General features: G+C 38.3%; 1 protein-coding gene across 2 annotated transcripts in view; it reads left to right on the top strand.

The window, feature by feature from the left end:
* TAX1BP1 (Tax1 binding protein 1) overlaps positions 1 to 13,441 on the top strand; it is a 112,516-nt gene that overhangs the window by 67,137 nt on the left and 31,938 nt on the right. For both annotated transcript variants that reach the window (XM_074984571.1, XM_074984572.1), the window contains exons 6-12: positions 776 to 924; positions 1,052 to 1,142; positions 3,072 to 3,257; positions 6,231 to 6,458; positions 8,603 to 8,746; positions 11,912 to 12,005; positions 12,992 to 13,110. In XM_074984571.1, the coding sequence (XP_074840672.1) occupies positions 776 to 924; positions 1,052 to 1,142; positions 3,072 to 3,257; positions 6,231 to 6,458; positions 8,603 to 8,746; positions 11,912 to 12,005; positions 12,992 to 13,110 (1,011 nt within the window). The remainder of the gene's footprint in view (positions 1 to 775; positions 925 to 1,051; positions 1,143 to 3,071; positions 3,258 to 6,230; positions 6,459 to 8,602; positions 8,747 to 11,911; positions 12,006 to 12,991; positions 13,111 to 13,441) is intronic.

The raw sequence follows: 13,441 nt of genomic DNA, 5'->3' as shown, positions 1-13,441 counted from the left end.
GTGCTTAAGTACCATCTGTATCATCTTGTTATGCATAGTTAAAAGTACATTCAATCTGAGCACCCTGTACAATTTCTCTCCCCTATGGAGCGTTGGTTAGTCACATTTATATGACGGGTGTTAAGTCTCTGAATTTTCTGTTTGCAAGTATGGTACCACTTTAGAGATGCTTGCATTGATTTTTTTTAATACAGTAAACTCTTTCATATCCAGAACTCTCAAAGAACTGGCATTTAAATCATAAGTCAATTTTAATTGTTTTGCTAAGTACAGTATAGTGAAATTAAATGCAGTAAATATAGTATTTTACAGTGTATAATTGTACTGTTGGTGAAGTACTCTACATACATATTTTTCTCCTTAATATCAACTCTTGTTTTTCTTTAGTGGTATGCATTGCTAGGTGTATACCTTTCTATTATGTAGAATATTTGAATATCTGGCAACCTCCCAGTTCTGCGGCTGCTGGATAGGAAGGAGTTTACTGGAATAGTATGACCTGGAAAGATGCACCATTACCAAAAAATAATTGATTTACATCCTGCATTTCCTTAATTGAGTCAGTGCACCTCAGGATGAAAGTAGGTTTATTTAGAATTTATAATACATACAATGGAAAACTGTATTTTAAAACGCACACATGAGTGTAATAGGGAAGATGTTTAACGTCAGCTTCAAGAGTATAGAAATTGGCTCTCTCAACTATTGGAAAATGTTTTTTAGGAAGAAAGTATATTCTGTATCATAAATTGTATCGTATATCTAATTTTCAAAGGATAATCTTCAAGCTTCAGAAACTCTTAAAATGGAAAATGAAGAACTAAAGAAAAAATGTGATGAGACTACTTCAAAAGTTCTCCAACTTGAAGAAGATATTATGACTGTTACTCAGAAAGCTATTGCAAAAGAAACCGAGTTAGACAGGTATTTGACCCTCTTATTGCCAGGCTTGCTTAATTTTGGTATTACTTTTGGTTTTTATGCATACTTATAAACTGAATAAATGTAATATGTGGATTACTACATTAATATCTATCCATCCATTCTCAAGTCTGAAAGACAAACTGAAGAAAATAATTTTTGAGAAAGAACAACTTGAATGTCAGTTAAGGACTGAAAAGGATGAGAAGGAACTTTACAAGGTAATGTATTCTTTTCAGCTGTATGTCTTTAAGCTAGATGATATAGAATAAGACTAATGATCTTTCACAAATATAAACTGAAATTCTTCATTAAAATGGATGAGAAAAACATCAGAATTTAGCACAGTATGTAGAAGAGTTTTTAGAGGAATACTGTACCAAAGAAAACCCAATAATCGAGCTCTTTTGCTGGTACAGACTGCATCTCCACTTATATACCCTTTTGGTTATACTAGACAAGACTTGTGGTAAAATTCCAAGCCCTTCTGACTAGTCAAAGTGGGCTGCTGGAGCCATCCTGATTATAATTAATGCATTTATTTTTGTATCATTCTGTTGTACAAGTTGAAACACATGGATTTGGTTCTCTGTTTGAGAAGGTGAATATGGGAATCGGTACTTTAGAAATGTGTCTACTATCCTGTACTAGGGCTTATTGATCTCATCGAAGTTGTTGTCTGGTTGAGACTTTACATCGTTAACATCTTTAGGTTATCTAATTAAAAATAGTGTGTCTGAAAGCATGCCTATCTCCAAGGAGCACGTCTTGTATTAGAGACAGTACCAAAGAAAGTCTGGTTCCTAACTGTCCTCTACACATCGAGGCACGTTCCATAAACAGTGTTGTCCCTATAAGTGGACAGACCACATGCGAGATTACTAGATCTGCATTGTTTGAGATTTGTAACACTGATTTGCTAGATATTTCATGTTAGGTATGGTGGCATTTTCAAGTATTACTTACTTGTTACTGACTGCTATTTCCAGGTAGTCGCACCCATTGCCTCTGAAACTGGGTACTGCTGGTATAGTCCTATTTGTGCAGACTGGATGTTTTCAAATTTCATTGCATTGTGACCTCCTTCTGACAACACACTACTGCATGACCTCAGGAAGGGTAGGGGGACCAGAGTCTGAGCCCTGACACCTCATCATGGGAGAAGGAGATGAAGCGTGAGGCCCAGGAGGGGAGGACCAGACCTGAAGGCCAAGTGCTCCAAATCTAGGTCGGGGAACTGTAACTTGAGCCTCACCATTCGGGGCTAAACTCCTTGGGCTTTAGCCCCCGGAACCAGAAAATCTAATACTAGTCTTGGTGACCGAGTTAAAACAGGGTCGTAACCTACTTTGTGGACTCTGCACACAGTTTGAGAACCGCTGGTCTGGACTGGTGTATAAGAGGAGGATGTTAGAATGGTAACTGCTTTTTGTAATTTCCTCCAAATCATGTTATACCTGTCCAGACATCTCATTCTGGTCAGGAAGGTGTTCAGAGCAGTGGTTCTTAAAGGGTACACGGAGGTTTTCCAGGGGGCATGTCAACTCATTTAGATAATTTGCCAAGTTTTACTAAAGGCTACATAAAAATACCAGCAGACAGTACAAACTAATATTTTATACGGTTTCCTGTGTGTGTGTATTATACACTGAAATGTAAGTATGGTTGATTTATTTTACAATTACATGGTAGAAGTGAAAAATTAAGCAGTTTTTAGTAATAATTTGCTGTGACACTTATGCAGTCTAATGTCAGATTTTGTGAGCAAGTAGCTTTTAAGTCAGATGAAACTTTGGGGTATTCAAGATAACTGAGGTTCCTGAAGGGGATACAGCATTTCAGAAAGGTTGATGACCACTGTGTTAGAATTGTTACACTAGCTCTATTCTTGGTTTTCTGTAGCATGGTAAAGCCGGAAAGTAGCATTCTGAAAACTCTGAGTATAAAGATGGTGACATTATCAAGTGTCTATTATTCCTATCTGCTGAAATGATCATCAGACCTAATGTAGGTGATCTTAGAAAAAAAATCAGGTGAACAGGTATGAAGTTACTCTTTCATTTGAGACACACAGTAGTCTTTATAATGTGACTGATTCCTTTTAATTTAATTGGAAAAGATGAGTTTGACATTTCTCAGCATCATTACAGATTCACTTGAAGAATACAGAAATAGAAAACACCAAGCTAGTAAAAGAGGTCCATACATTAAAGAATTTGGATGCAAACAAAGAAAACATGATATCTCATTACAAAGAGGAGGTTGGCAAGTTACAGCTATGCATAGCTGAAAAAGAAAACCCGAAGAGACCTTTCTTGCTTTCTTCCTCAAACAAGGTAAGCAATAGTGCTGTAATTGGCCCCAATTTGAAAGTAACATTTCAGAGGATGAAATCATTTTTAATTTAAGGTTATATATGTTGGGAAAAGGAGCTGGGGGAGTTGAAGTTCATCTCATGATATATTCCTGAATTCAGGGAGGATACTGACATTTTCAGTAGTGATGGAGTACTAAGAAGGTGGGAGAGTGTTAAGAACAAAATGAGTTTAACTTTGGCTATGCTATGTTTGAGTTAATGGAAGACTGTCTGGGAAGATCAGACAGGCTGAAATAAAGGGAGAGATGGAAGGACACAGGCACAGAGTTAGTTAATTAGTGAGTTGTTAGCACAGAAATAGTCTGAGGGTACTGTGTTAGGCTGTACCTTCACAAAGAACAAGTGCTCCTGTAGCACATTAAAGACTTAAGTAATTTATTTAGTAGGTAAAGAGATTTTGTGGGTAAGACCCACTTCTTCAGAATGGAGTGGGCAATTAGAATCCAGGGTTTATATATCAGGGAATTGGGGAGGGGAGGAGGGAAGAGGAAAAGGAGAGGGGGTCCACTGTTACTAACAGGACCAGTGGAAGAAATATGTTCAGTGTGTGCTATTCCTGCAAATATCAAAGGTGGGGGAATTGCCAACATAATGCATAAGTTAGCTGGGATCTCCTGTTAAGCCCTAGCACAGAGATGGTAGTTGTCATGTCACCAGATAAGAACACTAGAACAAGGGAAGCGAGGCTGTAGACCTGTTAGGATTTTACTTTGTGGGGTGGGATGCAGGAAAAGAATCCACCAAAAGAGAAGTTGAAAGAACAATTAGTATGATTCATTGGCAAGCTTTAACAATGGCAATGACAACCAAGGGAGGACAAGACTGGCAAGCAGCTTAAAGAAGGTGAGAGCAGAAAATTGTCTCCAAAACTGTTTCAGAAATAATTGCTCTTGAGAACAGTGTGGAAAAGGTGGAAACCAGTCTGCAGAAAATTTCAGCTGGTGTTTGACAAGGGAGTCAAATTAAATGGTTTTGTCAGTCTTCCATTTGAAGAAGTCATTAGGATCTTGAAAGAACTGAAACTTCAAATTTAGTAATAAGGATTGTGGGGATGGTATTCAATGGAAGTGGGAACATAGTGCTGTTGACAAGAGAAAGTAACCAGAGAAGAAAAAGGAGAGCAGTGTTTTTTGTAATTTAGACTGGATATGGTATTCCTCACTTTGTTCTTTTGACTGCTTTTATGATTTTGCTGGTGAGTATAGTGATTTTCTACTGTCTTTTCTGAGAATCGTTTGTTCCAGGAATAGATATGCCAGTATATTTCATTTGTTAAGCTTGCTTAGCACTTACTGCCATTTATTGAGGGATCCCTAACATTTGTTAATGAAGTGCCACTAAAATCTGCAAATTCGTAGATATTTAACTGATTAATATTACTGTGTCCCACAGAGGTAAAGAAGCAGTGATCATGCTAGAGTGTCTAGTTCAATGAAGTCACAATCTTGGTTAAGCACAATTACTTTGTTATGTAATGGTGGAATTCTTATACCCTATTTACGGTTATATGAATAAAAAACTCATAAGCACAATGTAAACTTTCTGTAAATACATTCAAATTAGATGTGGCTTAGAAATAGTATTGCATGTAAGCGTCTACCCCTGCTTTTATATTTTTTTAAATCTGGTTTTAGATACTTCAGATGTCTAACATTTGTAAAGGTAGCTATCTCGAAGTGTGCCTAAGCGATCTTCAGTAGCTGTTTTTATACTTCCCAAAGCATTCTCAAATTATTATTCCCACCTTTTAGCTGCTGAAAAGACTACCACTAAGTAGACTGCTGAAGATTTCACCACTGAAATATTTTTGTCCTGCGTAGTTTTTATATTTCCTTTTTCCTTGAATTGCATTTATAGTAAACTTCCATATCAAGCAGCCCCAGGACCGGGAGGCTTCCAGATATTCAGATACTCTGGATAGCAGAGAGGTATACCTAGCAAGGCATAACACTAAAGAAAAAACAGGATTAGCTATTAAGGGAAAAAAAAAAAAAGCAGAGTACTTTACCAATGGTAGTATTGTATGCTGTAAACTTATACTATGTGCTGTATTTATTTTGTATTTACTTTCACTATACTGTACTTACGAAAAACGCAACTAAAATGTATGTATGGTTAAATGATAGTTATTTGAGAGTTCTGGATAACATAATGCTGGTTAAGACAGTTTACTGTAGTATCCAGGGTAATATGATACTTGTAGCATCGTGTGATTTTTTTTTTTTTTTTTTTTTTTCCCCCAAAAAGGACCAGCATTTGGTGAGTGTAGTTATGCCTATATTTAAATATATGAAATGTGAAACATACTGGTTCCAGACCAGAACACAGTCAAAGGCCATATGCTTGTTTGTTACATCAACCTCTCGGAGGTGCTCTGTGGTAACTAGAATACTCCCTTGGGCAGATATGGGGCTTTTAGGGCTTCTCTTTACCACTACTAGCTTTTATTCATGGTGTATAGGGCTCGAGCAAGAGTGAGGATGTCAGCCAGTGCTTTTATATGTATCTCCTCCATCACGCAAATGGATTCATCTGTTTGTGAAACTGTGGATAGCTATTTCTGCTTACAGAACAGCTCTAATGTCAGTACTGTACAAAATATATTTTTAAAGTTGTTAGGTTGTGTTTTAGTGGAATCTTGACATGCAATAACAATAGTGTGCAAAGTAAAAGTATTTATTGACCTTTGCTTTTAAACAAGTTGTTCATATAGTATACTTATGACTCATTTTAATGAGAAATGATTGTACACAATTTTGAGTCAATAAAATAAGGGAAGAAAAAAGGAACATGTATACTAGTCAATTACTTACTATATTTTTTTGTCTTTGCTAGAGTTATCAGGAAAATTGTCTATTTTAAATATTCAGATCTGACAATAACTGTGCTACTAGGAAACACTATTCAGACACCATGTTTTATTTTCTTTCAGGAGGATGCAGATATTTTAAAGGAGCAACTTCGGAAAGCTGAAGATCAGATTCAAGCTAGCAAGCAGGAAGCTGTCTTAATGTCAAAAGAGCTGAGTGATGCAGTAAATGTGCGAGACAGGACAATGGCAGATCTTCATAGTGCTCGAATGGAAAATGAGAAATTGAAGAAGCAGCTTGCTGATGCTGTAGCTGAGCTTAAAAAAGTCACTCATGCGCAAAAAGAAAAGGTAAAATGTTACCTTTTTTGTTCTGAGATTTATTCCTGTTCACAAAATCTGATGTGAGATTTAGTTATGGAAGTTTTCAGTTTTGATAAAGCCATGAAAACGATTTGTTTCTGGATAATTTATAAAACGTCTATCTCCACTGATATTACTTGTAACTTAAACCATGTAAACTGATCATGTGGTTTGATTAGAGCATGTCTTAGTAGTTTTTATCAAAATGTTTAAGAATATTTTTTCACCCATGCTTTCAGACTAATACAGTACAGTAAACCCTTGGTTTTTAATGGACTAATGAGGGGAAAGGGAGTCCGTTAATGCAGAAAGTCTGGTAAATCCAAATGGTTATACTGTATGACGATGCGCTGACCTTCCCAGCCCATCACTCACTTCAGTTCTCTGCCCCCTCTTTTCCCTTCCCTAGCTCCTGCCCCATTCTTCCCCTCACACCTCCATCTCCCTGTCCCAATTACTGGGAGAGGAGATGCATGCGCTGGCCTGGCTCCTTCCATCTCCCACAGATATTGGCATGCTCAGTGCTGCAGCTCCTCCAGCTCCAAGCTGCCAGCATGAAGGCAGCCAATGCTGTGGCTGCTGCTCGGCACCATTGCAGGCAGTGGTGGCCAGGCACTGACACGCTCCACACACATGCGGGGCTATTGGAAGAGCGCTCCCGTGTTCTACCACAGCCACCCTTGCACCCCTCCCCACATGTGGCTTTAGCCTCTGCATCTGAGTCACTGGCATACGTTTTGTGGTGTGCGTGTGTGTGCGCGTTGGCGGACAGCCCGTTATTTCTGAAGTCCATTAAACTGGGCTCTGTAAAATCAAGAGTTTGCTGTAATATGATATCTGAATTACTTTAAATTGACTCTTTGCTCAAATTTGTCTCTTCATTAGAAGAAAACTATACCTTCTCTTTTCAAATGACTGAGCATTTGTGGATTAAAGTGGATTCTTTTCTCAACTTCTAAAATAAATAGTAACGCATTAATGTATTAAAAAGCTTTATGAATGGATATATAACTCAGCAGCGATCGTTTAATCCAAAGCCCACTGAAGTCAAATGGAAAAATCTTGGATTGACTTCAGTGGGCTTGTGACTACTGCATATAGGACTACTGATATAGTATGCCAGCCTGAAAATTTATGGAATTTGCATCTGTGCTTCCAAAATGTATCAAAAGCAGCTTATTTTAATCTTTCATTTTCAAATGCCCCAGCATTGTTCATTAAAAGGGTAGTTTTGAAAAGATATTTAGTACTTTTGTCAAAGATACATTGCAAAGTATTCAGAAAAATTAGCCAGATTATCTGTGGTCCATTGGCTCCTTTGTACTGCTTGAACAAAGCAAAGTTTCTCTAAAGCTGAACAGATGAGAATTACTCCAGTGGCTAAAGCTGACTTTTATTTGGTTTTTGCAACAATTATATGTCTGTACTCTATTTCTCCCACTGCCTTATGGGATGTTGCAGAGCACAGTTTTGCTCTGCCAATTCTTAGTTCCGTATAGGTCCTTCAGAAGTAAGTTGATGTAAATTGGTACATGCCTTAGAATGCTTCAACTCAAGAGTGGGAAACCTTTTCTGCGTTGGAGGTCACTGACCCACAGGAAAATGAGTTGGGGAGCGACATGCAATGGGAAGCGCAAAATAAAACTCGCAGATATAACCCCCAACTGAGGCTCATAGATTTTGTGGGGCCCCTCTAGGTTCTGGGATGGAGCCAAAATGAAGTGTTGGGGTGGGGGATAGGGTCAGGGTGGGATGGAGGGTGCAGAAACAGGCTGGGGATGGGGTCTGGAAGGGAGGGTGCAGGAGCGGGCTAGCAGTGGGGAGCTGGGCTGGAAGAAGAGTGCAAAAGCAGGATGGGGTGAGAGATCTGGGCAGAAGCAGGCTAGGGTGGCGAGCGTGTGGTCTATTTAGGTGTCGGATAAATGTTCTTTCTCACATGACCTTATTCTGTTCAGAGCAGCTTTGATTGTATGATCTGGGTACTTACAAGAAAGAAAAATAATTCTCTTCTCACCCCACCAAAATCAAATGTTTGTCTTCATAATCACTAACTGGAAAAGTACTATGGTGTTGATATGAACAAGAGAATATATTTTCAAATATTGATTTATTTTGATTTTTTTTAAAAAAAGGAAGCTTCGAACACAGAGCAGGAACTGCGCAGAGAAGTTGAGGATCTGAAGCTTCGTCTGCAGATGGCTGCTGACCATTACAAAGAAAAGTTCAAGGAATGCCAAAAGCTCCAAAAACAAGTGAATAAACTTGTAGATCAGACAGTAAGTTGCATTGGAGAATCCATTTGCTGTCTTTCACTTTACATTATTTTAACTTGTAGCAAAGAACAGTGCATTTAAACAGATATTGGAAGAGTGATCGGTGCATGTAAAACTCTGTAGCGGAGCCAACTTATTTGTGACTGATAAGCTGTCCAAACCATAGAGTCCAAGAGTTTGATGTATGTAGAAAGTTTATTGAGTTTGTGTGGTGTTATAAAACTGGTAGAGTATTCTTTTGCTGAACACCTTTTCTCCCCAGCTATGCAAGGAAATTTTGGTGCTTCATTTTCAATCTTTCATCCCTCTCTGCCTCAGAGAGGGAGAGAGGAATTAAGGAGAGAGACGACTGTGTACAGAGATGGTAAAAGCAGAACTACTCACTGTTATCGATGTTTGTAATCAGTCTGTATGGGTTGCCTTCCTTGTTTAGCACCTGCACTGTTTTTGCTAGCTTTGCCTCGTCTTCCTCAATAACTATCATCTGCAAACCTCAAGTTGTTAATTCTTTTCCTGTACACTGACATCCCTTCTACTTCTTTCTTGATCATCGTGTCCATCGCGCTCTCTAGATGCATGATGAAGGTACTCAGCGATATTGGATCTCCTTGTCTCGTGCCTCTACTCATTCTAAACCAACTTCCCAACTCCCCACATGTTCTCATTGCTGTGTCCACAGTCCTTGATATTCTTCAACAACCATATTAGTCTATCCACTATGTATGACTCGAACAATGCCCAAGTCACTTTCTGATCTATACTGTGAAATACCTTCTGAAAATTAACAAAGCAAGCGTATAGTTCTAGTTCTTTCATTGAGCTTTCTCTGCTATCAGTCTTAGTGCCAATATCTGCTGTATGATACTTCTGTTTCTCCTGAACCCTGCTTGCTCGTCTGCAAGATGTTCTTCTATCTGCAGTCTTAGTCTCTCCATCAGTATCATCATCAGCACCTTGCCTAGATGAATCATTAGGGCAAATGTTCTGTAGTTCTTGCTTTCTTGTATATTGTCACTAGCATGGATCTTGTCCATTCCTTAGATGCCTTCCCTTCTTTTCATGCTATTTTATATAGTCATTGTATTTTTCCTGAACCATACTTTGTCTGCCGTATTTGACCATTTCTCCTGCAATCTTATAATTTCCAGGGCTCTTGCTGTTCTTTAGTCATTTTGCTGCTCCTTCTACTTTCTCCTTCAAAATATTGGTCTCGCTCTCGATGCTCGGTGGAGATCTCTTTCAATTCTTCGATCAGTCTCTGAGACACTCGGGTCCGACTGTGCTTTGTATAGACTGTAAGAAGGAAATAGTGACTAGAATAGCAAAAGTAAGAGCAAGTTTGAAGGTGATGGAGATGATCTGGAAAAGCAAAGCGATTAGGAGCAAAGCTGAGTGTCTTGAAAATGTGTGTATTCAGCAGCGTGTTGTACAGATGAGACATGAGTGATAATGAAAGAGTCGAAGAGAAGGATAGTGGCATTCGAGTGGAGTAATTACAGAACGATCCTGAGAATAGGATGGATGTAGAAGGGCACCAATGGAGAATTATATAGGAACATACAGATGAAAGAGAACCTACTGCAGAACGTTATACAACAGAAGTTAGTTATTCAGGCCTATTTGTAGAATAGAGAACAAATGAAAAACAAGACCCTGTCATTCTGCATAATGGATGGTTCTAGTAGGAGAGGTGCAGACCCCACAGAGAATGGTTAGATGATATAGTAGAGTATTGCGGAGCGAGTCTACAGAATCTAAGCCACTCTGCACTGGACAGGAAGCAATGTAAGGAAGAGTGAAAGAGGCATCAGACACGAATGGGCGCTGAGCCTGTGGTTGATTTACTCATTGGCTCCTACTTTATATTCATGCCTGGGTACTTTATTTTATTAATGCAGAAGCTACTTGGTTTATATCTGCTATTTCCTGTTGACCCAGCCTTATCAAGGTGAATGGGAAATTATTAGGGGCCCTACCCAACTGTAGGATCCATTTTTGTTAATTTCATCATGATAGGATTTTAAAAATAGTACATTTAATTATTTTAGCTATTTTAAATCTGAATTTTTGCAGTGTTGTATAGAGTAAAAGCACACAAGACTGGATTTCACAAAGGGAGACCAGATTTTATGGCCCAAGACTTGTTTTTCATGCCTGTGAATTTTGTGGGACCCCAGGAGTAAGGTGTTGTTCTATAATGTTTGTTCCTCTGCCTTTGTGTGGGGTGTGGTGCTTAATGTCAGTATCTGACATCTGTCTCCCAACTCAAATATTAGCTTTTTTTAAAAAAAGTAGTAGAGCAGACCCCTGAATTTTGCATAGGTACAATTCCTGGCAACCATGCATAAGTCAAATTCCGTGCAAGTTGGGACTGGGTGTGGGAGGGGCACTGCCACCTTTGGGTCCCCTGGTCCTGGCTGCACCTGGTTCTCTGCTCCCATGAGCAGTGGGGAGCTGGGAATCAGGCAGCATCCTGGCTTTCCCTCTGCTGATGGAAGCCAGGAAACTGACCAGTTTTTCTGTGCCTAGTCAGTTTCAAGTGTTGGGGAGTTAGGAGCCAGGCTGCTGCCAGGTTTCTGGCTCCCCGCCACTCACTATTTCCACTTGCATTATTACAAGAAACACATAAGTTGAAATCGTGTAAGTCAGGGGTGTACTGTACTCGAGATCTGTCTTTTATTAATGTACATCCTTCTCAATTCATAGTGTAGATTCCAATTTAAATTTGAATATTAAATTTAAAGCTTAGGAGATACATACTGGAGATTTCCTCAATGGAGTATTTGCAAAATTATTTTACTACTGTTGATGCAAGAAAATTATTAGAAAACATGACATGATAAAAACCTATAAAAGGGTTAGTGGCAAAAATGCAGTCCAGTTAGTGTAAAATATGTGTGTGTTTATTCGTGTCTCACCTTGATCTCAGGAGCTTTGAGTTTGTTTCCAGTAGATGATGATGGTAAGCCAGAAAAATACTACTTGGCTTTTGTGTATTTCTTTAAACAAAATTGGTGGATGGTAACAGTTACCTATTTTTTCAAAAAGTGGTGAACTAAGTTAAATTATATCTGTGTTCTCAATAGTTATACAATCATTTAAGCATTTCATAGTAATTCTTACTGATATTTTCTTTGAATAAGTGGGTTTTTTTTTCTTTTTATAAAGAAAACTACAGGGAACCAACAGAAAGTGATAGATGCTTCAAACATTGATGCAGCTACTGTGATTGTTTCAGATAAGAACTTGTCCACATCTCCAGGTATTAAGTGTAAACTTTTTGCAATGGTTTCTCCTCGTTGGCCTCAATAGAATGTTCATTTATGAAGTAATCTTGAAAAAAGTGATTGTGGTGTTTGGACAGCCCAGTGGAAACACATTAAAACACCAGTTTGAGAGCCTGCTCCTGCAAATACTTGTACTCAAAATATACTCGTTGTGTCTGATCACATGAATGATGTTTGTTCATGTAACTTGTAGGCAAGACTGAGCCCTGAGTTGTTCAGTCATGTTGAATCAGTAAGACACAAAGCCATGCTTTGTTTTTGTTTAGCTAATAAACAGACATTAAGTAAAAAGAGATCTCAAAATTTGTCCTGTAGCATGACATCTCTTCAGTCATGGCATAGTTACATTTTAATATATTTATTGCAAAATCAGAGCTGCTGAAGGGTTCAGTTATCTGCAGAAAGACAGAAATATGTACCCTGGTTTATACATAGTAATGCTTTTACTAGAAAATATTTGACAGGGTAGTTATATTCATGTGCTGTTAAATTCCTTTGAAGCATAAAAGACACATGTAATAAAGCATACTGGAGAGAAAGTAAATAGTTGAAATTTTGTGATGTTTTGACCATTAAGTGTTTCTTCAAAAGGGTAGACTTCATGCACCAATAATATTGTGCTCTGAGAATTAAGTTTATAATTGATGTAATATCTCCGGGGGGGTGTTTAACTCTACAAAAACTTCGTTGCAGCATATTTTCTGTTCAGTGTGGGTATCCAGTGTTTGCCCATTTGAGGGCTTCATTGGCAAGAGCCTGATAGCATAATCTATGCACATAAAACGGAGCATAATACAGGTGCCCTTATTTTAATATGGCTGTGGCCAGCTGAGATTGGGTCATGTGCATGTTGTCTCTGGGATACGTATTAGTATGTGACATTGGCAGTATTTGAGCTGTTGTCCACTTTTCGTTCATCCCTGTTGTGTTGTGTTAGAAATTTTTTTTTAAATATTTGCAGCTTGTCCTGTTTCCCCTGGCATAGTTTCAGAGTTCATGGTGAAGGATCAAGCACATGAAATGAATAAGGAAATTGCAGAGAAAACAGAGAAGTATAAGAAATGCAAGCAAATGTTATCAGTAAGTAAAGGGCTGCTTTGGAAAGTTGAAGAGGAAGTAGCTGCAGGGAAAAATGTAAAGAATATTGAAATACCTGTATCAGCTACTGAACTGGTTTGATCCCTTAATCATCATCATTTATATAGCACATGTGATCGTAGTAGAACCTTTATCATAATCTATTACTATTTTAATATCTCTGGGTGTGGGTGCTATGGTATCCTTTGCTGCATGTTGGCTTGTCTGTTGTTTTTTGAGTGAAAGTAGAATGACAGTCGTTTTGTCAAGCCAATACTGGGGTGAGAACAGCCTGAAGTGATGGAATATAAATCTCCGCAAACAGATTTTCTTC

The sequence above is a fragment of the Carettochelys insculpta genome, chromosome 2 (assembly GCF_033958435.1).
Source record: "Carettochelys insculpta isolate YL-2023 chromosome 2, ASM3395843v1, whole genome shotgun sequence".
Lineage (NCBI taxonomy): Eukaryota > Metazoa > Chordata > Testudines > Carettochelyidae > Carettochelys > Carettochelys insculpta.
The sequence above is the reverse complement of the archived record's forward strand: the minus strand, read 5'-3'. Positions and strand labels throughout refer to the sequence as shown.